Genomic DNA, 27,869 nt, shown 5'->3' on the forward strand with positions numbered 1-27,869 from the left:
GAGGAAGAAGCAGGCGGATCTCTGAGTTAAAGGGCAGCCTTATCCTACAAAGTGAGTTCCAGGACAGCCAGAGCTACACAGAGAAACCCTGTCTTGAACCTTACCCCACCCCTCAAAAAATGATGCAATTTCAATTTTCTTTGTGGCTGAGTAAAATTTTACTTTGCCGTCTGTTTATATAAAGATGATTTCAGTAAGAATTGTTTTACTCTCTTATTTTTATATTTTTGTTTTTCCACCAGCATGTAAGATTTAGAATAAAGTCATTATCTGTTGCTCCGCTAATTTGAGGGATGTGGATTGACACAAACACTAATTGCTTCTGGACTGTTTTGCTTTCTTGGTGTGACACTATCCTACGAAAACATTTGTGTGTGTGTGTGTGTGTGTGTGCGCGCATGCGCGCGCGCATAAAATTTGAAAAGGTTTTCTCTACTATTTTCCAATTGAATATATAATTTGTGTTTACTTTTGTATTAATAGCTCTTATGTCCTGCCTCATGGTAAAGTATGAAGAAGACATATGACTTACAGAACATCCTCTGGAGGATTGGGTCTAAATTTAAACCTTCTTTAATTGGTGTAAACTACTCACCTTCTAATTGTGCTAATGCTATTGAAGTTTCAAGAACACTGAATTCCAACGCTGTCCCAGACCGTTAAGCAGCATTTTGTACCTATAGCAATGATTACACCAGTTAGTAAAATGCCCCTGGATTGGGTTATAAGATTCTTGACAAGTGCATATTTTTTTTCACTTTGCCTAAAATTCATATTCTTTTCTTAACTGCTCCAAAAATCCTCAATATACTAATCTGCTAACTTGGCTTTCTTATTGTATTCTTTTAATGACTATTTTATTACAGTTAACGTATTAATTGTGCTGATTAATGCATCTCACTGTGACATTTCCATAAATGTACATTTTTCTGCGTGAATCATGCCCGTCTTTTCCTTCTTGTGAGGAAATTCCCTTTGACACAGCTCACTACAGTGTCCAGTGGCTGCTCTCCAGACCTCTTTCCCAGCCTCTCATAAACACGAGCCGCCAGAGACTTAGAGATGCAAGAGTGCTTGACCCTCAACCGGCTCATCCTCCTAAACTACTTGAGTGCAGAGACCGCTAAGAAGCCATGCTCAAGTGGGAACCAGAAAGTGAACTCTCTGCAAAATACAAAGCTAGGACGTCCAACTAGGGCAAAAGCCTCAGGGAAGCAGGATGAGGCACTCCAGGGAGAGGCCAAAGGTCTGGTTCCCAATCCATGCTGAACTTCCAGGCAGGGGCCTTGAGTACTGCTTCTTCAGATTGTCCTTCCTGTCCATGTCTTTTCACGGCTGTGGATTAGAGGAGATGCTTCTAAGACTTATGACTTCCCTTAGCAGAAATAGATTACCTTTTCAAATGAAAGTTTGAAGATTATTCACAAGAAGGGCCAATCAATCCATCCTGAAATTAGTTTGAAATAAATTCTAAAGGAAACATTCACCATGATCAAGTTTGCATTTTCTACATTAGCTTGGGAGCAGGGGGTCCTAGAAGAGGCAAAGAAACCTTCCAGGGAAGAAAATGTTATGTAACTTCCCTTCTGTTAAACGTTGGTAAGACTTATGGGAACAGAGATGGTATCATCAAAGATTTTCTGTAATAGTTTCATTTCCTGAGGAAGATTATGCAGACACTGGGTGACGTTTCTTAAGAAATAGATTCTATTTCCCATCTCTTTTGAGGAGTACTAATAATATTTTGTTTGTGGAAAGAATAGAAATAAAGTTCACTCTGTAACAATCTAAAATAATAATGGTAGAATTACCTCTTGAATGTTTACCATATGCCTCAGAGGGTCTGGACATTCACTACGGAGTGAGAGCATCTTTCGGGAGATCACAGTAACGGTAGGAATGCCATTCAATAGATGAGGACACCGAGGCAGAGAATATGTCGCCTGTGCTAGTTTCCACAACAGCAGGCTGTGGAGTGAAACGTCTGTAGCTCTGTCTGTGCAGCTGCTAGCACAGCTGTGTGGGCTCCTTTGGTTGAGGTGGACTGTGGGTCAGCATGGCCACTGCACTGGGAACCTCAGAGATGCGATGTGGCCTCCTTCATGTTTAGACAGTACTTTCAAAATTCCATAATGGTAGCACCAATAAATTTATTTATGCTCACTAATTAAGACTGACCTTCCTTCCTTTTTCTTTCTTTCTTTCTTTCTTTCTTTCTTTCTTTCTTTCTTTCTTTCTTTCTTTCTTTCTTTCTTTCTTTCTTTCTTTCTCCCCCCCCCTTTTTCCTGGAAATTTAAGTGAGTCACAAATGTAGAGTCAAGGAGTGGACATGGATTTGTCCCCTATAACTTCTCCAATAAAGCTATAGTCCTATTGAAAAAAAAAATGCAGCGCAGCTAGTCAACGTACTACAAATCCTGTGGCTTTAAGAAATAACCCCTTCATAATCCAGGCTCATTGTTTCCTCCTGACTTTCTGGAAGGTGTTTCCTTACCCTGCCACACTGGAAGTTCCTGTGTCTAGCTAGGGTTTCAGCTTACTGCTGCATTTTGGTATCTTGAAAACTGTCCTTTGGGTGGCCTGATGGACCGATCTCCTTCCTGTAAAATTCCAAAAGTGTTGCTTCAATTTCATGTGACCTGTGTATTCTTATGAATACAATTATCTCAAAAGTCACTTTAATCTTGTGACTTCTGGCAATGCTTGCTTATTTTAAGACTCCTTCCTGAGTTTGTGTCTGGCTTACATGCTTAAGGCTGGTCTATTCTGGTAATGTATAATCTGATGGCCTTAGTCTAAGACTTAGAAATGCCCTACCAGTTGTTGGGAATCATGTTGGGATTTCCTGGAGCGGTCAGGTCCACGGAGCTTCTCTTCCTTCATATGGTACTTAATGGTGAGGATGCTGAAGTCAGTTTTTCCTTCAAGCTACCTCTTGAAACACAGCCGTCTTTCCTGACAGAACAGAAAGCCCCTGCTGACAGAAAATCTTTCTGTGTGTGCACATGCACACAGCAGTTTGCCAGCATGGGTGGCCGTCAACAGTTTTCTCCTAGTTGCAATGCCTTTATTTTCTCTGGACGGCAGTGCTATGCAGCCCAGGTGGTCAGCAACACACTAGGCTCCCATGGATAGAAGCTTCTTTATGGCGAAGTGCCTGAAACATACTTGGGGTTCCCACAGACATGTGTGATACTTGAGTGATGAAAAATATTTTCACATTGCAGTGGTTTTTGTTTTGCTTTTGCTTATTCTGTGGTGAAGGATGTGTCAGTATTACAATATGCTGCAGGCCTCTTAAGAGGTTATAGGTAGTCTAGTTCTGAAAACAGACTAGGTGCCTCTGGAGAGGACCAGGTACCTATGGCAGATCTATTGAATCGTGCCCGTAAGATTGTGAAAGGCATTGCTTGGCCAAATCTGTGAAGGGGAAAGAAGGAGCAACCCTAGATTCTGTCTTCTTCCTCACCAACTTTCCAATTCAGGAAAATGTTACAACAACCTTCCTTCCTCATTGTTTTGAAGTAGCCTCTCAAGTAGCCCAGAATAGCCTAGAGATCCTTATGGAGCGCTAACTAGCTTGGAATTCCAGGATCTACCACCTTCAGCTTCCCGGTGCTTCAGTAGCAGGTGTGTGACTATACCTGGCTCTTCTTGTTAAGTGAACTTGTATTAATCTACCTTCTTTGCCTCTGGGATTACAGGTCGGCCTCCTATGTTCCAATCCCAGGTGCTAACTGTAAGAAGGTTTATCAGACTCTGGAATACTAAAATGGATTTAGTAATCCATACCCATCCATTGAAAACTAATATACATAAAGTAGAAAATGCATACATGTTCTCAGTGAAGCTGAGTATGGGTTTAAGAAGCCTTCAGTACATGTGTGTATATTAATGGATTCAGCATAAATCTCTATTTCTTTTTTTTTATTCAACTAAGGTTTTCACACTCTAGCCCAGACTGACCTGCAACTGGCTAGTATCCCAGGCTCACCTGAACACAGTGATCCTCCTGCCTTAGCTTCCTGAATGCTTATATCACAGACATATGCCAACATACCCAGCTAAACCATATTTCTTCTGTGGTTCACAGTCAAGTCTGAAAGCCCTAACTTTGAGGGCCCTGTCTTCTTTCTTTGTCTCAAATTATCTCCTTCGCCCAGCAGTTTGTTTTTGCACTTGGTCCAGATCTTGATCTTCAAAGTGTCAATTATGTGGAATCTTCCTTAATTATCTGGACTAGCACTGCTTAGTCATCACAGATAGATGAAATTATGGCCACTCTGCATGTTATGAGGCAATGAGTATACACATTGACTTAAGGAATTTTTGAGTTAAGACAAATTTGTTTTATAATAATTCTTAGTTACTGTGAAAATTCAGTGAAACCACTCTAAAGCTTTTTTTTTCTTATTTTTAGCTTCTCTCTAGAATACAAGTGTTTAAAATCAGGACCTTGCTGGAAAAGTGCTTGGTGCCTTTTGTTTGCCATGGTTTAGTGGATGGGAGCTCTCTAGGGTACATAGAGAAATAGCTTCTGCCGTGAACAAATGGCATGGGTTACAGAATTATTGTACCTAGCTTGTGTGTGTGTGTCTTGTGTACATGTGGGTATGCACTTGCCTGTGTGCATACATGTGGAGGCCAGAGACTGCTGTTGGAATGTCTTCCTTCATCCCTTCTCTGTTGTGATGCGAGCGGCGGGGCTGCATCCCCTGCACTCGGCAGCCCGCATGGCTAGCATATGCCCCGAAATAATTACACGGAAACTGTATTCTTTTAAACACTGCCTGGCCCATTAGTTCCAGCCTCTTATTGGCTAGCTCTTACATTTTGATCTAACCCATTTCTAATATTCTGTGTAGCACCACGAGCTGGCTTACCAGGAAAGATCTTAACCTGCGTCTGTCTGGAGTGAGAGAATCATAGCGACTCACTGACTCGACTTCTTTCTCCCAGCATTCTGTTCTGTTTACTCTGCCTACCTAATTTTCTGTCCTATCAGGCCAAGCAATTTTCTTTATTAGTTAACCAATGAAAGCAACAGATAAGATACAAGACCCACCTCCATCCCTTCTCCACCTTCTTTTTCTGAACTGAGATCTCTCACTGAACATGGTGCTCATGGCTTTGGCTAGACTATCTGGTCATTGTGCCCATGGGTTCTGCTTGTCTCCATCCTCCAGAACTAAGCTTATGGGCGCACACTGCCATGCCCAACTTTGATATTGGTGCTCATGGTTCAGGTGCTCATGAAATGCAAGTTATTTTTAATAGGAACATTAAATGAGGAAGGTTTTGTCTAAGGTCACAGGTGAGGGATTCTTGGGAGATGGGCTTTGTGGCTCCCAGTACTTGGCCTTTCTCTGAGGGAATTTTGTTTGTCAATTCTTCACCTTGGAGACTAGGGCACAGCCTCCCAGTGGGAGACCTCAGATGTGTCTGTACTATGATTGATGGTGACTGAGTACAGTACCCCAAGTATTTCCTGCTTCTGCCATTCTGAAGAAAGGCTTAAGACTTCTGCAAGTGAACGTTGATTGGTCCTTTCCAATGTTTTTTTGTAGTTGAGGAACAAAAAAAATTGTGTAAAATGAATAATGCCAGTTCCTTTTTCAGTTAATTTGCTGAACGCAGGTTCTCTTTTATCTTTACCTTCAAAGGGCTGGTACCAGAGTTAACTGAGGAAATGAGTCCAAATGCCTCCCCCAACACCAAAAGAAGCAGCTGTCCTCTGAACAGCTCCATGCAGAAGTAGGGCTCTGGTCATTATGTTTTCTAACGCTATACCAAGAAAAGGAAGAAACCATCCTGCCCTTCCATCATTCCTTCTGTTTTTCCCTCTTCGCCTTTTTATCCTTTCTTTAAATTTCTTTCACAGACTTCTTCAAGCTCCTATGAACAGCAAATTTTGAATGTTGTTAAAATTCAGGATGCCCTCCCATGTTGTCCCCCACAGAGCAAGTAGCTTCTTCATTTTACAGCTGGAAGGTTGAATCTGCAATGTTAACCAGGATCACAGCAAGGAAGTGGCCAAGGGCAGACGAAAAGGAAACAGATAGGAGTCAAAAGAAGAAGAAATACCATTTTTCCGTGACCTCTTCCTCTACACCAGGAAGTTTTTATCATCTCCGCTGCTCAGCCTCATACTGCCATTGCCGGTTTAGTGTACATTACAAACTGTAAGCTAGTGACATCTCTCAGGTAGGAAAAAGTCTCCGTCTTTCATTTTCATTGAAAGAAGTTTTCATACAGTATATTCTGATCACTGTTTCCTCTTTTCCAACTCCTCCCCATCTCCCCGCCCACTCAAATCCATGCCCCCCCACTCTGGCAAATAATTAGAATTTAAAAAAAATAGAAAAGAAACACACACTGTAAAAAAAATGGCAAACATACAAACAAAAGACCATTTTTATCCTAGATGCCTGTCATGTTTTCCTGGACGCCATCAGCAGTTTCTTTTGTTCTGTTTATGGGGAGTGTTCAGTATGGGTGTGTTTTAAGAGCGAGTCTGCAGCTTATCTATAACTTTCTTGGTTATGATTCCCCAGGTTAAAAGGTACACACGTTGAATTTGCAAGTGCCATTATATAAGACAGCTGTGGCTAGGGCATGTCAAGACTAAGGTAGCATTCTTGGCGACTGTGGTTAACTGGGAGACTCAGAAACTATTTGTTGACTAGGGGAAAGTGGACAAACACCATCCCATCTTCCAATGTTTATTCATAAAATAATTGGCTGCCCAGTGTGCTCAATACTGTGATGGGTACTGGTGGGAGGTTATTTCTACCGGCCCCCTTTTCATGTCTAGACCCAGAATGATATGATGGACTGGGGAGGAGTCTACAGCTGTTTGAATATTGTTGTGAAATCATACTTCAGTGTAAGACATTTAAGTCCTGTGAAAAATGTGACCCTGGTTAGATGTTAAAAGATTAGTGGAATAATAATCATTATTACTTCAGATTAGGGAGACTATATAAGCAAATATGTGGTCAAATAATTTAAAAAGAGTATATCTGTACAATAAAAATGGTCGAGAAGGGTTATATATTACTGCAGTCTTTGATTGCTAAGACTCAGAGAAAATATTTAATACTATAACATGAAATTTGGCCTGTAATAAACTAGAACTTCCTCTGTTCTGTTACGAGAAGCAAAATTGCTGCCTAGAAAGCTAGACATGAGAGGGAATGGATTGTTTACAAAGGGACAAAGCCATGATTAAAGTTTTAAAGCAAGTTGGGAATTTATATCCATTTTCCTACGGAATGAGAGATGATGGGAATGAAGGACCGGGGGCCTTGTGTATATTGTACAACTGCTCTACCATTGAGTGACACGCTCACCCTATGGATGCTATCTTTGCTGTAAAAGGCCAATAGGAAACTCTGGAGTTCATGGGAGCCTATCAGTAGGAACCTGTGCTTCTCTGGCTCTGATGTGGTAGGTGTTGCTCTCAGAATGGGACAATTAGCTCCAGTGGATGTGAAAATTTAGCAGAGCCCAGCTCCCAGCCCTCAAGCCACACACTTGGCAGACTCTGCTGGCCTCTGTAAACTATGCTTCAGAGAGAGAGTTTACTTCCAGAGAATGAGCTATAGGCTAAAATTATTTCCAGCTGTCTGTTTGGAGGAATATTTTGCTGACGGAACCGATGCTTCTGACCTCGTGTCAGTGTTATTCTGATGGGATTTCCTGATATCAATTCTTATCTCAACATAGCATGACCACCAGATGGTGAGAGTAAGAGAAGGCACCCTACTATGAAAATAAATCTCAAAGCGACATATTTTAGTTTGTTTTTTCAATCATTTCATCTATCTTTTTGATTTCTAGTTTTTGCATTTCCTTGATAAAGTGAATCTCAGATTATTTTCACATGTTGTTATAAGTGTTATCAGTACCAGCAGTCCTGAGAACTCTGTCAAGGCAACCCAGAGACTTTCTAATACAAGGCGCCTGGAAGCTTAAAGGCAACATTTTGATGGCATCTACACGGATTCATGAAAGGCTTGGGTTCTAGTTTTGGTAATGCCTCCAATTCACTGTGTTCTTGGGCAAGTACTTTGCTTCTCTGGACCCCAGTCTTCTCATATGTAAAGTTGTAAAAATTCAACTAATGTTGATGTTGACAGAAAAATAGTGACTGACGTCAGTTGGACGTTTTCGATGCATAAAGTATTATTTTGAGTATCTGAGATGCATCAATGCATTTACTACTCCCACAGACACTGTCAGGTAGATGCTTGACCCTAAGGTTAGTCTGCAGGTGAAGAGTCTGACAAGCTCCCTTTCTAAGAGCTCATTTTGAAAGCAGCTATCTCTGCTTCATTAAAAAGAAAGAGGAGCAAGCGTTCTCTGGGGTAGTGAGCTAGAAGTGACTGTGCAGACTGGTCTTCAGTCTTCTCTAGCTCCAAAACAGGATGGATAATTTTCCCTGAAATCTGAAGCAGACCTCTGGATTCACAACTCCCTGGATTCCGAACTGAATAAAGACTTTTCTCCAGAAGCACTAGAATAGAAAAAGATTCCAGGTAGTACAGTTTCTCGGTAGTCAGCATAGCTATGGAAATCATCAGACGTGCTCAATAATGTCAACAGGATAACGGTAAAATGACAATAGGAAAGCCACGGCTTCCATTTCAGATTTCCTGCTTCCCATGCCTGGCTGCCTGCTGAGTTTGTCAGCAGTTCTGTCTAGCTCAGCTGCTCAGCAAGCATGGGAAAGAGACAGGCTAGCTAGTTTGCACACGTGAAACTGAAACCCATAGGGCTATGGAGGGGGTTCTGGGTTGGTTTTGGTGTCTGCCTAACCTATATTTATGTTGGTATACTTCTTGCCAATCCCTGGTAATGAGTTACTGACCTGGAAAATTCCTGACTTCTGTTGGTCAAACAGACTTCAGCTTCTGTTTTTCATTAGTAACAGTTGGTGTGCTTTCTAACAAAGCCTGAAAAAGCAACAAGACATTGGGGAAAGGCGCCTCACAATGAATGCAGAGGCAATGGCTCTGAGTTTCTGCTGTTCTGCCTCTCCTGCCTGCGTGTGGGGCAGGTGGGCTGTGGCGATGCCTCTGTTCAACACACTGTGTGGAAACATGCCTCGCGTATGTAATATGGATAGCTCTGGGATCGTGTAATGATGGTGGCTAGTTTTGTGCTTGCCTGGGTGTCAGCGCAATCAAATAGACAGATGTAGAGGGATGAGTAACTATGAAATAGGAGATGTTTGGAAGCACAGTGGAGAGATGGCTATTCCTTGTGTCTTCGAAAAGCTTCTGAAGTTCTAAATGATCTTCAAGGGGGAATGGAGCCATGATAGGTTTACAAAAGGAGAAGTTTGGAACTCAGAAGCCCTAGTTGTTTCTAGGTTCAAGGGCATAGATGCTACAAATATATGCATTTCCATGGGGTGAATTCATTCTGAATTTCACATTTTACATTAAGGTGATGAGATTTGAAGGTGTGGTTCAACTTTTAAGATTCAGCTTTTAAGAGAGAGAACAAGAGCCGGGCGGTGGTGGCTCACGTTTTTAATCCCAGCACTGGGGAGGCAGAGGCAGGCAGATCTCTGTGAGTTCGAGGCCAGTCTGGTCTACAAGAGCTAGTTCCAGGACAGGCACCAAAAACTACAGAGAAACTCTGTCTCAAAAATCCAGAGAGAGAGAGAGACAGAGACAGAGACAGAGAGAGACAGACAGACACACACACACACACACAGAGAGAGAGAGAGAGAGAGAGAGAGAGAGAGAGAGAGAGAGAGAGAGAGAGAGAGGACAAGAGCTTAGGTAGCTTTACTGCTTTTTCCATTGACTTATGGGATTTTTGTGTCCTCGTGATGCCAGATATTGGTGGCCACAGGAGAGCAGATTGTTTTCTCGGTTCCCAGTCCCTCACTGAGCTCAGTACTTGAATTCCCTAGTGTTCTACTTCGGAAGAACAGTGCTCACAAGGTTCTTGGAGGTAACTCAAGCTGAAAGCCACCTTGCTGCAGCGAGAACAGATCTGTGCTGCAGGAGAAGGCCCATATCACAGTTGAGAAATACTTGTTATGATGCTCAGGATGAAAGGCACCCATGTAAAAACTGTTCCTAGTGTGCTCCAACACATTTCTGAAAGATGGTTTTCCTAATTGCACTGCTTTAGTTAAGTTCTGTAAATGATTCCCCTACTTGGATGAAAGGGGAAGAGCCAGCACAGTTAACTCAGAAACCACTACAATAACATTACCCCGAGTTTTACTAAAATCCTTTTCATTCTATGATATCAAGTTTCATGCCAGAGAACTGTCTGCTTGACACTCATACTAGAAGGTGCCAAATGTATTGCAAAACAAACATTTATTGAATATGTACTATATATATGGAAGGCACTATACTGCATGCTCCCGGAAGTATAAAATGTTTGGTCTTTAACTTCAATTGATCACATGCTGTTAAGAGGACCAGATCAACATTCATGAAGTTGTAACAAGTTGAAACTACAATCTACAAAGAGACACGGTTGTGGTATTAATTTTTATTGATAGAATTTATTTTAACCCATTGATTATCAGCTTTCAATACTGTAGCTCGATTACTGGGTAGCCTGAATAGCCTGAATGTTAGACCCAATGGAATGCAGTAATTTGTAGACTTGATATAGATAGATAGATAGATAGATAGATAGATAGATAGATAGATAGATAGATATAGATATATATTTAAGTAATGATGATGTTAATACACTTATTGCTTAGGGACCTCGTCACTTAGACAAAGACAGATCAGTGGAAATCAGATATAAAAAATGCAGTGAGTTAAAGCAAGTAAGAAAACTGAATTTATAAATATTCCCAGCAGATTTTAGTCCAAAGCACTTGGCCTAAGAGTCACGGCATTAACTTTTTATTCTAGGTCCCTTCGAGGCTGTGGGACTTGGGTAGCATTTAATTTCCTGTGAGCTTGCTTCCTCGTCTTGCAACCAGGTGTGCTAACTATGTGGACTTTGTGGGGGTCGTTGTGAGAAGTAGAATTGTGTGAGTGACAATACTGTACAAATTGTAGAGCATCTTGGAAATGCTACCGGATAGTTTAAACTGTTGTCAAGCATCCAGAGCCGCTTTCTTTCTCCTGTTGCCAGTGAGGATGTGTTAACATTTCTGCACTCGCTTTTTCTGCTTGCATTGTGAGGTCCTTTCTCACAACCCCACAGGAGCACATGCAGACTTTTTGCTTCCTCATTGTTTCATGAACAATCGAGTACAATAGCTCTTTCCACAGCGTTTGCTTTACATTAACTACTACAAATAGTCTGTGGATATTTCAGGCTATTCAGGACAACGTGTGCAGATTGTAAAGGGGAAACTACACCTTTTATAAAAGAAACTAGAACTTAGGAAACTTTTGGTTACCACTGAGGTTTTTGGAACCAAGTCCCTGAGTAACAACTCTTATCTACTTGGTAATTAGGCCTTTTGACTTCCCAAATGAATACAGTAGCAAATTGTGCAGAATATGGCATCTTTCTATATGCTATGTTCTTTTAATGTGTGTGTGTGTGTGTGTGTGAGTGTGTGGTTATTTTGTTGACATGTAGGTCTATGAACCATGTTGAGTGCCAGGTGCCAATGGAGACCAGAAAAGGATGTCAGATCCTCTGGAACTGGAGTGACAGGGTGTTGTGAGTCACCTGACATAGGTGCTAGGAACAGAACCCAGATCCTCTGCAAGAATAGCGAGTGCTCTTGAGACATGTCTTCAGCCCCTGTACTATGGTCCTGTCTCCCCTATTAGCCAAGACCGTGTTCTCATGTGCTCCAGTGGCAGCAACTGTCAGCTAAACTTGCAAGTTAGAAATGGCTGGTATCTAACTAGATGTGAGGAGGTTACTGTGAGCTGGAGGCTGTCCTTAGAATCCCACAAATGCCACTGGATTAAGAGGGATGTTCTGTAAATGGTACATAGAATATGCTGAGTTTGGCAACAGTCCTGATTGGGGATTCCCTAGATACTCTTCTGATCAAGGCTTCTGCCAATAATTTGTTTGACACTGGAATTTTCTAGTTCTACATAGACTACAGACTGTTTCGAGAGAAGTTGAACACCTACATATACTGCTTCATAGTCCCCGTACTCTGTTTTAGGGAGAAAGTCTCATAGAGCAGGCATCCGTGAGTTGCCTTGATCATAGCATTTTCTGGGCCACTGTTTTCCTAGCACTTACATGTATGATGGTGTCTTGGGACAAGGCTCTTCCTGTGGCACCGAAGAGCTCACCTGACTTGAGATCCCTTGGTGTCTCTCTTCCCTGGATGTGAGATTACTATCCAAAGCCGCTCATTGGTCTCTGTTGGATGTTGGGGTTGGGAGGTGATCTAATCAGAAGCTTTTGATACTGTATATAGAAAGATGATCTGTACCTATAGAAAAGTAGATGTTAGAAATATAAAAGAAAGGAGCATGCAAAAGGTGCTTGCTGTGGAGACTTTAAGACCCAAGTTCAAATATCCAAGATCCCATATAAAGTTGAAAGGAGAACTCCAGAAAGCTGTCCTCTGATACACATCCATATACATCGCGCGCGCGCACACACACACACACATAAATGAAATATAAAATGTTCACAGCCTTGCAGCAAGGATTGGTTCCTATGGCTTGTCTCTGAAGTTACCAATTGCTTTTACTTTCCCACCAGATAGGCACTATAGATAGATAGATAGATAGATAGATAGATAGATAGATAGATAGATAGATAGATAGATATAGATATAGATATATAGATATAGTTCCAGAGAGCTTCCTGTGTTCCTTAGAAAGTAACTGAGAATGCAAACAATATATTCATAAAGTTTCAAAATGCAAGGTGAAATACCATTTACTATTATATATATATATATATATATATATATATATATTATATATCCATCCCTAGGCATGTTCAGAGGGGTTTATTGTCTTTACATGTCAGAAGAAAAAAAATTCTTGGTGAAACACAGTTTACTTGTATTTGAAGGGAGAAGCAGAATGCATTCTGTAGGAGTAAGCTTGGCAGCTGTGCTACTAATCAGTAAATATTACAGCTGTGTTTGCTTAATACCCATCTAAAGAACTGCATAACCATTTTAAAGGAATGGATCGCTAATGAAAAAGACCACTATTCATAGAAGTCCTCTAATTCCAGTGTGTATGTCTGGTTTGAAGAAACAAAATTCCTTGTATATATGTTAAAAATTATGCAAGTTGATTCTATAATTTTTAAAAACTTACCTTCAACCCACTTACTTGGCTGATTTTTAAAGTCACACATGATTTCTGACTATAAGCTAAAAAATGGAAAGAGTGTATTTGCCTTGGGAAAAGAGAGGTTTAAAGATAACAGGGCAATTGTTTTTTCAAGTGCAGAACATGGCTCATTTTAGTTGCAACCTCAGACACTGAGCAGGTATTTCCATTGCTTTTTGTGGGACAGAATTGTGTGGCCTATCTGGGATTCCAAAGGAAATGAAGCTCGGGGTCTGAGAAAATGGTTTCTGTGGTTCTTACATTGCCACGGGTCCTGCTCATTCATGTATGAAAATTGAGGGAGGGAGCTCATTGAGGGGAGACCATAATGCTTCCTTGATACCAGAGAAGATGATAGGAGCTTCTGAGAATCAGTGGATTTCAGCCTGGACATCTTAGCTCTGCAGGCTCTGTGGAGTGGAGATCGCAGAAAGTTCTTTGCCTTCTGGGATGACACCTCTTAAGGCCAACTACACCATTTTGGGGCAATGACTGTTATTTTAAAACTTTATATTGTGCCAAAAATCCGTTTCACTCTAGCTTTCCCTAATACTGGCTTAAATACAGAATTTTGAATACTGGCATAGGAACACAGCCACCATATATAACTCTATTCCCAAAGAAAAGCAATTGCAGTTCCAAATAAGTCATGTATAAACAGTATTCTGGAACAGAACCCTGCTCTTGCATTGGAGCATGCTCAATAATGGAGAATGCCCAAGGAGAGGAGAAGGGACCAGATGAGTGTTCAGAGCATCAGGCTGTAGAGGTATGTCTCCCTACTCTGCCTTTCTTTTCCAGAATTAGCAGTTATAGACAGCCTAAGAAAATTCTCTATGGGAAATGCTTTAGAGGGCTGCCTTCCTCATAACTGACTCTTGGGAACACCTAAAAATGTGCAAAGAAACAGGGCTTACCTTTATGGCTTTTCCTTAGCTGTTGGAGAATGGGTGATTGGACAATATTGAATGAAGAGGAACTCGGCCCTCCACCCTGCTGGATTCCCTTACCCAGCTACGGCAGGCAGAGCACTACAGTGGTTTGGAAAACTGCCTCCAGTTGGACAATGAATTTGACTCTAGGCTGTACCATTCATTAGCTCCATGACTTTGAGCAAGTTATTGACCCTGGCTCCTCAGGTCTGCATCTGTGAGACAGAGATTGAGAATACATGTCATGAGCCATAGCAGGAACACAGTTTGCTCAATAAAAGCCATTTATCACACACGTACTCTGAGAAGCATCTTTCTAGACTGTGGACCCTCAGTTTGGAAACAAATCAGATCCCACTCTAGGCCACAGGGAGCATAGATGTGATGTGACTCAATCCATTGCTTTGGCTGAGAGCCTGGCAATTCTGCATGTTCAGGATTTTCTTTGTATTATTTCGCTGTGAGTCCTTCTTTCTCTTCTCAGGGCTCAAACCAGGGGACTTTGGTTTAACGTGTTTCCCCCCAGAATATGTGCAATGGAAAACAGCACTCGTGACACTTTGGTTTTGTTTATATGTCAAACTGGACTGAATCTTCAGATTGATTACTCCATAGGTTTGCACCTGCTCCTTGTAATGTTTAACATCTTTAGTTTATCCCCACATATACACAAGGATACTTATTCCTCGGCCTGGATTTTAAAGAATTGAAATCTATATAGCTTGAAGTGGAATATATTTCTGGAGGTGTATGTACTAACAGACTAGTGCCCATGCCTGAAGATCTTAACTTTTAGTGGTAGCAGTCAAATTTTCAAGGTTGTTTCATGATAAATCAGTGCCGAGAGGGACCACACTGGCTTGTGAGTTCTTAATTTAGGGATAAGGAGAAAGAGAGTCCTGGAGACAGGCTAAAGAATACATTGAGGATTGAGGGTCAGAAGATTTGTGTTCCTGTTTTCCTATTAGTGGTAAATAACCTCGGGCAAAATTTTGGGCTTACTCAGTAGATTGACAAAATATTTGGCTTATCTAGCAGACTGGCACAGATGAAACATCAAAGCCATTAACATAGTACCCAGCACCAGGTCCTGGTGATGCATTTTTAAGAGAGGAGAAATCTCACTGTTGCAAGCACTGTTTGTTCTCTAGGCTCCTGCCCATTAATTGCAGCCACTGTAGAGGATGAAGGATATTAGAGCTTCCCATTAGTTTTTCCATTCATGGGAATAAACTGTTTCCATGCTTTCTCATTTAGTCCTCGTTGTGGCCCAAAGCAAACATTTAGAAAACATTGTGCTGGACTAAAAGCAAAAGAACAAATTTGATGTTTTTCATTTTTGTTGTTTTATTTTTATGCTAAAATAGCTACGTGGGTCATGGCAGAGTCAGTCATCGTATTTGGCTTTCTCAATATGGTGCTGGTGAAAGTATGAGGCATAGCCTCGGACACTACCTACCTACCATCTTGTAGTTCAGCATTTAACAAATACATAGTGAACACTTAACTATAAACAGACATCTGTCTTGGGCTGGGGAAATAAACCAATAAATAAGCTCAAATCCTGCCCTTGTGGAGTTTAGATTCGTTTTTGGGGATAAATCAAATAAATAGTGTTCAAGTCCAGTATAAAATAAAATATAAGTATAAAATAAAATAAAAGTCCGGTATAAAATAAAACAGAAGCCTTAGTGGAGGGAAGAGCTCATAGAGAAAGACCTTGAAGGAAGCAGAATTTCAAAAGTCTTCCAGAAGGAACAGCAAATGTGGAGAGAAGGAAGTAGGGAGCTTGAGGGGCAGCTAAGATTGGATCAGGGAAAGCAAGAGGAGAGCCACAAGAGGTCACACAGAACACCAGTGGAGGCTGTAGGTTAAAGAGCGCCAGCCCAGTTAGAGGAGAACGTTGGCTCTTTTCCTAGGAGATGAGACACTGGGCAAGAATCTTGAACAGAGGAGTGGTGCTGTTGAATGTAGGCTTTAGTGGAATCACCCTTGCTGCTTCGCTGGGAATGGAGTATGGGGCAATATGGGGACAGTGAAGGTTCAGAGAGTGACAGAGTCTTCTACCAGTGGAGACTAGTGGCAGGGGTGCTGCGGCGCTCTATCACTTTTCTTCGGAAACAATATATTTTTTTCTTTCTTTTTTTAGTGGCTGGAGAGACAGACGTGGGTGCTGGGAACCGAACTCTTATATTTTTGGTTGTGAGCCTAGGCTTTAACAGCTGAGCCATCTCTCCAGCCCAATATTTCTTGTTTAATTTTTGTTGTGTTTGTTTATTTATTTGCCAAGAACATATTATCTTAGGGTCCATTGTTTTCATACTTCGTCCGTAGTAAATGTGTGAACTTTACCTGTATCACTCACACTTACACATCACTTAACTGGGCTATATCCTGAGAAATGCATTGCTGGGCAGTTTTATAGTAAGTACTATCAGAGTAAGTGTATACAAACTTTAGAAGTCCACATATCATAGCAATATTATCTTGTGGGATCACCATGACGTAAGTGATTACTTGTTACTGAAATGTTGTCATCCAGTTCAAAACTATACATTTTACTTGGTGGTATTATCAGAAATGTGTGCAATATGGACTTGTGAGTACTGAGGGAAACTTAATTAAATTGCCATTTTTATTTGTCTTTTAAACCATCTCAGGGGAGAATTAAGGAAAAACTCTGCCTTGTTTTGTTTTTTATCAGAATCTTGCACTTGCATTTTCTTTGTCTGGGATTTCCTCATTTAATAGCTGATCCTCTTCTGAAAGTATGTCTCCCAGCCCCAGTTTCATTCAGAAGGAGACCTGAGGCTCCCATCCCACATACCGCCCATCACACTCCCAATATACAGTCACAGAGAATATGGGCACTGAATGACTACGGCTTGAGGTCTTCCTCTTATTTCCATATGTACATATACAATATATATATATATATATATTCAGATAAAGTTTTATTTTTGTGACTTAGAGATGATAATCATGCCAAAAGACTATGCAAAATACAGTCTCCCTTTTGGAAATAATTAAACCCCAGAACAGGAATGTGTTTGATGATATAATCATAGCATGCATGGTACTCTGTCACAGACTTTTGATTAGGTTCATATTTATGAGTAATTGTTAGGATGAGTTTATTCAGGTTTATTCCCAACTGATACCTTCGAAGGGTACAACCCATGAAAGGAGCATTGCTAAGATTCATCCCGTATTTGTCAAATTCCCAGAGGGACATTGCACTATAGGCACAGTGACTGATTTTCAAATTGAAAATTTGGACTCCTAATCAAACAAGCAGCGCTTTTGCTGGACAGATACTAGGACAGAATCAATGGCATGTGGTCTTGGAGAATCAGACACAGGATGTGGCTGAGACATTGAGGGCTACAAAGAGGCAGAAGACTTTAGTTTCCTTCACATGACTCTTAAAACCTTGATGTGTATACAACAATAAAAATGGGATAAACATGGTTTCTCGCATTTTCAACACACATTAATACCATTGTGGCTCTTGGTTATACACTTATTTGATGTGGTCTTTGTAAGAAGTCTCTTTTCCTTACTAATGTGGGATTTGAGTCATCTTCTCTCACAGGGCTAGTCCCATGAGGAATGGAAGCCAGGGAAGTGGTTTCTCCCACCACTCTTCCTTCAGTGGTGGCTGGCTCGCTGCCAGTGTCACTAAGCCTTTTAGTACCACTGGCACTCATGTGGCCTCTTTGTGTGTTAAGCTGCACCAACCGATTTTCAAGACAAGTGATCGACTTAGGAGTTTAATGGGGGAGGCATACCATAGAGGGAATTCCCCCAGAATTAAGCTTCTGCCACTTTAACCACTACAGCTGGTCTTGGATTCTAAGTACGTAAATCTCCTTGTAAGTGGCTTTGTTAGCTCCAATTCCTAGTTCACCTGTATGATTTCTATTTCCGTATCTGGGTCATCGTGAAGCCATTCTGATGTGAGCTCATTCTGGATAGTCTTATGCTCTGGTGTGCTTAGTTTTATACTTCTGTTTCGGGACAGTTTAAAAAAAGAGCAATACACTCTCTATGAGCCCAGGTCAAAAGCCCAAGGCTGCTCTTCAACTTTTGCAAGTAATCAACAGTGCTTTTTAATATAAAACAATCATGACACACAGCTCACAACGAGCTCCCCTTGACATTTGTCCCTGGTGTTTCACTTCACCCTTCCAGGTGAAATACAGGGCTGGCTCAGTCCAGGTCCTTGCCCAAAGCAGTTAGCAACTCAGAAGGCTTGTCCTCACCTCCCTTCCATCTTCCTCTCTCTCACTCACACTCCCTCTCCGTTTACTGGACATAGATTTTTTTTTCTCACATAGTTTTTACTAATTAGTTTTCCCTCTTATTACTCCTCCCAGTTCCTTCCCACCGTCCCTCACATCCAGATCCACCCCCTTCTGTCTCTCATTAGCAAACAATGAAACTTCTAAATGGTAATAATCATAAAATAAAAATTAACACATCGGTATAGGACAAAACAAACAAACAAAAGAAAAAGGGCCCAAGAGAATGTTTAAGAAATGAAGATCCACTCATTCACACACTCGGGAATCCCATTAAAAACACAGAACTAGAAGCCATAATAGATACACACAGTACCTATGGGGTAAAAGAGAGAGAAGAAAAATATATAAATAAAATTAAATTAAATTAATAAGGTAAAATTAAAACCAAAAAAGCTCCAATGCAACATTGTGAGCCCAAGAAAGCACCAAAGATGCCCCTGAGTTTGTAATGTGCTGGCCCCCACTGCTGGGTGTGAAATCCAAATTTAAGAGTAGTTTCTTCCCCGAGTGAACCCCCTTGGCAGAAGCTAAATTTTCATTTGCAGGTTAGTATCGATAGGAAATGACTTCAGGATTAGAGATGAGGGCATGTGTCTACTTCTTACAGCTCTGGGACCCCATCTCGTGCACATCCATGCAAGTCCTGTGCATACATACTGCCTCCGTTTCTGTGAGTTCAAATGTGCTTTGAGGATTGGAGGAGAAGGTCTGTCTACATTATCCACTGGGGTGGTGGGGGTGTTGGTCAGAGAGGAAGGGGAGACCACAGCAGGTGTTCCACTGCAGAGCTGGAATGAGCCTGGGGCAGTGGGTTTGGGGGGGGACGGACAGGTGAAGAGCCACAGCTAATCTACTGACTTCCCTGGCTGGGGTGACCTAAGGATTCCCAGCGGACAGCTGATGGAGTTCAGTGCTACCATAAAGCAGTGAGCTGAAGAAGAAAATGTAAAGGCGAAATCTCTGTGATACACTGGAGGTGGGGTGGGGGGGGCGGGGCTCAGCAAGTGGTCTAGTACACAACTGGGACGGAAACGGGGGGGGGGGAGGATTTGGAGATGCTGTGATGAGGAAGAGGTAGCTAGCCTCCCTGCCTCCTTAGCTGGACTGGCCCGTGGTTCCCAGGGAATGCCTGCTGGAGTTGGGCACTGGGATAAAGCAGTGGATGGCAGGAAGGTGGTTTCAAGGGAAAGATCTGTGTGACACACTGGAAGTTGTAAGGGGAAGGGGAAGCTATAGCAGGTGTTCTGAGCTGAAGCAGAAGTGAAGAACTGCAATCAGCCTACCTGCTTCCTTGACCAGAGTGCAACCTTGGCCCCTTTGATGACCTTTGGGCACTTCAAAGAAAAGGAAAACAACAGCAGCAGCAACAACAACACTCTAGTGCTATAAGGAGCCGTGTTGATGTCACTGGGTCCGGTCTGTGACTTTATAGATGACAAAGTAAGACAAATATGTGCACCCTGACTGAGACAAGCTGATGGAGCCAACTTGAAAAGATAATTGGAAAAAGAAGCACAGTTTGCTAGTCTTACAACATGCCTGGAGCCATTTCCTGTGAAGTGATCACCTGCTTCACTAAGCACATGGAAAGTCTATGCCGGACGCAGAGCCAGAGCTGAGTGTCTAACTCTTTGTAGTGTCTTTCAAAGCTCTTTCGTATCTTCAAAAGGATCTGGAACCTCTTACGAAATCTGTGCTATAGAACTTGGCTGCATAGTCACAGATAAATTCAAAATAGTAGTTCGGATTTGTGACAAATTATTCTAGTCTCATGCTATAGCTCTGGAAATTTGACATCTATTGAATGGATGTAAGATGAAGTGATATTTTCATGCAAAGCATAGTCTTAGTGGGCCGTGATGTTTTGAATGAGAATGGTCCCTGTGGGCTCATATATTTAAATACTTGGCCCCCAGTTGGTAGAACCATTTGGGAAGGATTAGGAGGGTGTGCCCTCATTGGCAGAGGCATGTCACTAGGGATGGGCTTTCAGATTTCAAAAGCCCAGTTAGCTCTCTCTCTCTCTCTCTCTCTCTCTCTCTCTCTCTCTCTCTCTCTCTCTCCCTTCTACTTTGAGATGAGGATGTAAGTTGCAGCTGCTGTTCCAGCACCATGCCTGTCTGCCATGTTCCCCATCTTGATAATCATGGACTCTAACTCTCTGGAACCACAAGCTCCCACTCTTTCTTCTATAGGTTGCCTTGGTCAGAGTACCTTTCACAGCAATAAAAACGTAGCTAAGACACAGGCTTTTCCGAATCTATAAGTAAAGAATACCACAGCTGCTAGTGAACATGGAACTATGGTGGTGTTTTGTTCTCCATATGCCTTTAAAACGTGAGGCTTCCTTCTCTTCCATAGCTTTTTTTCATATTTAGAGCCACCTTTATAGGTATGGCTACTTGGTTCTGTGTCTCTCACCGTTTTCCATCTTCTGGCATTTTCTTCTAGTGATCTACTACTCATCTACCTCAAGCCTTACCCTCTGGCCTTCTTACCATTCTCCTCTTCTGTTTCCAGGCAACATAATTCCCTCTGCTAGCCACAGCCCTTCAATCATTACTGACTCTTTAACTCAAGCCCCATGCTTGCAACTGTCTTCTGAACATGGTTACATATATGACCTTTGGCCCTATCCAAACCCCGCAGAAAACAGAGCCTGAGCTCTGGAGCTTTCACTGGTCCTCTAACTCAGTTTGAGCAAAGCAATGATTAAGGTGCTCCCATTTCTCTCATTTCCCAGCTTCCCTTTCCTTTGTACTGATAATCTGTCGGCTGTGCAACACATTCTGCCTTCCACATTTGTGCTGCTAAATGTGCATGCATGCGTGGGTGTGCATACACACTCACACATACACACATGCACACATGTACACATGCATACCTGTGCTTGCACGAGATAAAGCTGAAGAATTGAATGGGCCAAAATAACTTATTTAGAAGGAAATAGTTTGTAGTAGTGTCTTATTGCTGTGAGATAACAGCTATCTTCATATAAAGAGGAAAGGTGTGGTTATGCCAAGAAGCTCATGGATTTTGGGGTATCAGTATAAAAATGTAATCCACTGGGTATTCTCCTCTCTCTGATGAAAGAGCTTGGTGACTTCTAGAAAAGTGATGAAACAGAGCTTTGCTTCTAGAAACAAACTGACTTGCTTGTCCTGTGCCTAATGGTTTGTCACGTGCAAATAGAACCTTGTAGACTTTCCTTTATTTTCCCAAAAATCACACATAAAATTTATTACAGTTAGTAAACAATGGAAGTTTGAAGCTCAGGTCTCTCAAATCGGAACATTAGAGCTAGGTCACGGAAAAGTCAGATTTGTCTACCTCCTAGTTGTATTGGAGAGGGAACTGAGACCCAGAAAGTTTTGGTGATCTGCCCAAACTCACACAGCTCTCTACAGAACTGCAAAGGCCTTGTCTCCTGACCTTGCAGTCTAGAACTCTGGCATATACCTGCCTTTTAAATACTCTGAGTCCCTTTCATGTCATCATTAAAGTGATTGGGTGTGTTCACTCCAAAGGTGGAGCTCCCAAGCTAGATGTTAGGGAGTGAGAGAGAAGACAATGGGGACTTTACCCCTTCACAACCACACTGGTCAGATCTGTGCTCTGTAGTAACAGAGTGGAAAGGTGTCACATGGCTGCGGACTCCTGAGAAAGATCAAGATAGTACAGAATTGGCAAGGAGCCTGCCCAATATTACCTGGAATGACCTAATAGGAACAAGGAGAATCACTTACGTCTGCTGCCTGCTCCCCAAATATCCAGTTTATGATGAAAATGAAGCCTAGTGAGTCTATTCCAGGAGCCTCTGGGAACACTGTGGCACATGGCCAAACCTCTCCATGATGCTCTTTCATTATAACTTTAAAGTAACATATGCTATTTTTTAAGTCTGATCTAATGTTTTAGGTTTATTTTCTCCTATACCAGAGATTGAACTTAGATTTTCATTCATGCTGGACTGTGTTGCGCTAACATTCCAGCACTGATATACCTCTTCTAAGGCTAATGATTTTGTTTTCTTCAGCCTTGTTTTAGAATCTATATTAATAGCAGCTAATGGTATTCTGCTTCTGTTCGTTATAATTCAGAGTTGTGCCCAGACTGTACTGACGCTTACCCCTTAGCTTCCATCACATGGGCTCGCTCTCTCTCTCCCTCTCTCTCCCTCTCTTTCCCTCTCTCTCCCTCTCTCTCCCTCCTTCCCTCCCTCTGCCCCCGTCGTGTGTGTGTGGTGTCTGTGGCTACATCCAACAGCTGTTATATCTACCGTACCTAGACCTTGTCCTTGCTATTAAATGTCTTAGAATTTAATTATTATGGAATTCTTTGTAGCTAATTTGAGAGTGGAAGGTTGGTGGCAGGCATCTTATTTTACCAACATGGTCTGTTTTTACCCCAGGTAACATAAGAGTTGATTCTAGTGGGTAAAGATCATTTTTAGGTTTGTTCTTAATTGTCAGAGTACAGCTAAGCAAACTGTTCCGGGAGGGTGCATTTTTAAAATGACCACCAGGTGTCAGCAGAGGATGTGAAACTCTTGGCAGCATCTGCAGTCTTGGTTTTAATTCAATGAAGCCATTCCCATAGGCAGTCAGCCTCCACTGGGCCCCCTACTCTTCAAAATTAGTGTCAAATTCGTTCTCCTCAAATCTGTATCCTATATTTACTCTTTTCTCATATAACATGTAATTCTGTCATGCACATTGATAGATCTATAAAATAGGCTACTGGGACAATACCGGGGATTTAGTACCATAACAAATCTCATATGCATTTTATGAAATTTCAAGCAAAGCCTAATTATACAGCATGCATTGTTAACACTACTTTTTATGCCTTTTCTTCTTCTTCTTTCAAAAAGTAATGTGTGTGTGTGTATGTGTGTGTGTGTGTGTGTGCGTGCGCACATGTACATGCACACTTTGCTGGTTTTCTTGAGTTTCTCATCTTGCCTCTTCATTTGGGTAGACTGACAGAAATCTGAGCTCTTTAATGTGGAGCATTGAGCTGCAGCACGGGACAGAACTGCAAAAATACTTTAGCCTCGGTTGGAAAAGTAGTAGTAATTTGAAAACTGTCACTTTTGAATATGTCACCAAGCTATTAGTGAATTTAAGGATCTAGCAACTGTGGGATGGTGGGGACACAAAGCAACTCATGGCTTCACCAGCCCAATTGCTGAGACCTGGGTTCTGCAGGGAATGGAAAGCAAGGCCTAACACACAGTCTTGAGCCTGCTGCCCTAAGTAAAGGCCTTAAAAATACACAGGGCTAGAATTTAGACATGTTGTAAGGTTTCAGCAAAATGGTTGATGATATTTGACAAATAGCATTATAGCTAGTCTCAAGAGATCAATATTCAGACTCTTCTGTTGCTTTATAATGAATAAAGTATTGCGTGACAGTACTTCAATAGGGATTCAAAACTATCTAGAATATTTTCTTCATAGAGATTTTGATGATAATGGACAAGAATACCCTTGTTCTTCAAATGTTCAGGATGGCCTTAAGACTTGCTCTTTCGTCATATGCCATTGGAGGAAGGAGCCAGCATTCTTTCTGGGATCATGCCTAGCTTAGTGCCAGACAGACACACACTGGAAGAACGCCTCTCACACATGTTCTTTATGAGGCTTTTTAAAAGTGTCTTTATTGACTTGATTTCCAATTAATGTAAAAACTACATTCAGGATATGTAAGAGGCAAGTCTAATTGCATACCAATCAATGTGCCTTTACTCTGTGACAGTTTTGGATAATGGCCTCTGACATTTCTTGCTACTCAGGGAGTCCTTCAACAAGTATGCTTTGCTCATATAAGCTTTATTCTTGAAGTATAATCACATTGTTCTATGTCTATGGTGGTTTGAATGAGAATGGCCCATGAATTTAGATGCTATATTTGTATATATTCATATTCTCTCTGTGGGTGAAACTGTTTGGGAAGGATTATGAGGTGTGGCCTTGTTGGAAGAGGCATATCATTGGGGGCAGACTTTGAGATTTCAAAATCCCATGCCATTCTTAGTTCTCCCTTTTCGCCCGTGCTTATGGATCAGGATGTGAGCTCTTAGCTACTGCCGTAGCACTGTGCCTCCCTGTATGCTTCCATGCTCCCCGCCATGATGGTCATGTACTCCTTTTGGAACTTTAAGCACCAAGTAAACTCTTATGTAAGTTGCCTTGGTCACGTCTCTCTTCACAGCAATAAGAGAGTAACAGAGACAATGTCCATTCTCACCTCTTCTGGCTAGTTTCATGCTGTCTTCTCTTCCATTTACAGATCACTGGGGTGATCCTGTTGGCTGTTGGAGTCTGGGGAAAGCTTACTTTGGGCACCTATATCTCCCTTATTGCTGAGAATTCCACAAATGCCCCCTATGTGCTCATCGGAACCGGCACCACTATTGTTGTTTTCGGCCTCTTTGGATGCTTTGCTACATGCCGTGGTAGCCCATGGATGCTGAAACTGGTAAGTTTATTTCAGCATAATGTGCTTTCTCAGTTATTTTCTCTAAAACAATAAATCCACATGATGGTTAAGTAGCCCTTCTTGGAGCCCCACACACCGACACAAAAGACTTTAATAGTCATTGATTTTAATTTTACACCAGACTTGTAACTAATCCACCTTTCAATCCTCCCAGTGGGAAAAACAATCCCAGACACAGCCTGGCACAGTAAATATAGTCCCAGTTTCCTGAGGTAGATTGGCAAAACGCTGGCCATTGATCCCAGCGAACGATTAATGTCTTCTTGGCAAGATGCCCTGTACTAGTCTTGAACTGTGGCTTGGGAATCTCCTCAGGCATCCAATGTGTGGCTTTGGTAAGCAGGAGATCATCCTGAGCCCAAGCATCCTTACATGCCCACGTTCCCATTGGAGCAGGCCTCCCTGTGTCCTTGAGTCTTGATGTGCAAGGATGCCTGTGTACGCTTTTCTTTCCCCTCACATTCTCTGGCCCGTTGTTGTGGGAGTTCAACTAAGGTAGACCCTCTCACTCAGAGGACTGATGCAATGACAAGAACCGGCCTGTGCACTCCTAGTGCAGACAGAGCAGTGACGGTGACAGATCCCCAAAGGTACACCACCGAAAGGCTCTTAGTGCGCCTTTAATGGTCATTAGAATCTTAGGGGCCTCTGTTAGCTTTAGCCTTAAGAAACGAAAATCCACAAACAATAACAACTTGTCCTATATGGAGGCCCAAAGAGGATGTCTGAACACAGCAGTAAATGTTCTTTTTCCTACTTGCCTTCTTATGGTTATCTTCCCAGAGAGCTTTCAGGTAGATGGTAGGCCTTGTATGCACAGAGTAATGGTACTTCTGATGATATTTTCTATGAGGTCTAAAGAGAAATTATGTACATAGGCATAGGGAATCAACCTCATGCTTCATATTTTAGTGGTTGTGCTGTTTGTAGAGAATTTCATTAATATTTAGAAAATATAAATATTTTAACCCAGTGCTTTCTTAAAGTTTGTGTCACTAAGAAGAGTTATATATGACCCTATGTGTATTTGTATTTGACTTATATACTTATAAGTCATATGGACACATTTATAAGTAAGTTATGTGACATTGTGTAGTCCATCCAGATCATTGTTTAGGGTCATTACAAACATTCAGAACTGCTAGATTTCATTTGGAGAGGAGAAGATACAGGACATAAGACATATGACTTGTTGGTAAGGAATTAATTCCTGATGGAGATGGGTCTTGTATTTATCTGTTGCTTTCATTGGTTAATTAATAAAGAAAACTGCTTGGCCCTAATAGGACAGAAAATTAGATAGGCGGAGTAAACAGAACAGAATGCTGGGAGAAAGAAGCCGAGTCAGTGAGTCGCCATGATTCTCTCACTCCAGACAGACGCAGGTTAAGATCTTTCCTGGTAAGCCAGCTCGTGGTGCTACACAGAATATTAGAAATGGGTTAGATCAAAATGTAAGAGCTAGCCAATAAGAGGCTGGAACTAATGGGCCAGACAGTGTTTAAAAGAATACAGTTTTTGTGTAATTATTTTGGATAAAGCTAGCCGCGTGCGGGCGGCCGGGTGCCAGAACTTAGCCCGCTGCTCTTATTACTACAAATTCTTCTTCCTTTTGTCTGTTTTTCAAAGTCAGAAAATGGGGAAAGCCTTCCTAACTCCTAAGTGCTGTGTAACGTCTTTGAACTCGGATGTTTGCCTGCATGTGTACAGAGAGAGGGAGAGAAACAGAGACCCAAAGAAAGAGTGTGTATGTTTCTAACTGGGAAGCGCAGGTAGAATGAGATGAGAAACACGTGGGATTATTATTAGTAGTGCCTGTACTTGTAGAGGCTATAACTGAATTTGAATTTGTAGAGGCTATAAATTCCATTCCATTCTCATCCCAGAGGAAAGCATCCCCACAAGAGCCTGCTGAGGGTACAATGTTCAGGGGTAGCCAAAATAGTGAAGAGGCACATCCTGCTATACGCATCCTGGTCTTTGACAACAGATAAGATGGTGCACTTCCAAATAAAGTGGGTTTGTAGTCATTTACTCTGAGATGTGGCCAAGAAGATGGAGAAGTTTGCCCAAATGGCTGATGTGCATACTAAGTCTGAAAGCAGGACCAATATCAGCAAATGGAAATTGGAAGTAGGTAGACCAGGCTGGGGGCAAAGAAGTCTTTCCAGTAACTGGAACAGTTACAAAATAGAATAGGCAGGGCTGCGGTGGCAGTTCAGTGGTATAACTGGAGGCCCTAAATTTCACTGCAAAAAGAGTGTAAAAAAGAAATGAAAGTTATCTGATAGATTGACTTTACAGGTGCTCTCTCGCCATTAAGAAGTTGGTTGACGAGTCTCCCAAACACTACAGAACTACGTCCTGTGACCTGATGTATAGAGCAGATTTTTTTTCTAGCTTGAATATTTTCATATTGAAGGTAGATGACACTTTGGAGTCTCCTCTGATTGGTCTGAGCAGAAGGGCACAGTGTCAGTGTTAGCTGAGGTCTCCCCAGCATCCATGCCCCAAAACGTTTGTGCATATTAAAAAGGCAGTTTTCTATGTTGATACTCATGCGTGAAATTCCAAGAAGGCTATTTCCATTTCTGAGCTTTCTCGAGGATAATAAGGGCTTGTCTAATTGCCCCTAGTAGAAAGGTTTACCCTGAAAAAGCACACTTTTTTAAATGTCTGTCAGTTGTTCTGTCTGTCTAAGTCTCTCTCTCTCTCTCTCTTTCTCTCTCTCTCTCTCTCTCTCTCTGTGTGTGTGTGTGTGTGTGTGTGTGTGCAGGGGTCTGTGTCTGAGTACAGGTACCTACAGAGGTCAGAGGGATTGAATGACCCATTTTTCCAACCCTTCAAAGCCTTCTTCT

The 27,869-nt window shown here is 41.8% G+C and overlaps 1 protein-coding gene across 1 annotated transcript in view; it reads left to right on the forward strand.

The window, feature by feature from the left end:
- Nucleotides 1–27,869, forward strand: part of Tspan7 (tetraspanin 7) — a 101,578-nt gene that overhangs the window by 59,012 nt on the left and 14,697 nt on the right. The window contains exon 2 of the mRNA XM_057760255.1: nt 24,802–24,990. Within this exon, the coding sequence (XP_057616238.1) occupies nt 24,802–24,990 (189 nt within the window). The remainder of the gene's footprint in view (nt 1–24,801; nt 24,991–27,869) is intronic.

This window comes from Chionomys nivalis, chromosome X (genome assembly GCF_950005125.1).
Source record: "Chionomys nivalis chromosome X, mChiNiv1.1, whole genome shotgun sequence".
In the NCBI taxonomy this organism is placed as follows: domain Eukaryota; kingdom Metazoa; phylum Chordata; class Mammalia; order Rodentia; family Cricetidae; genus Chionomys; species Chionomys nivalis.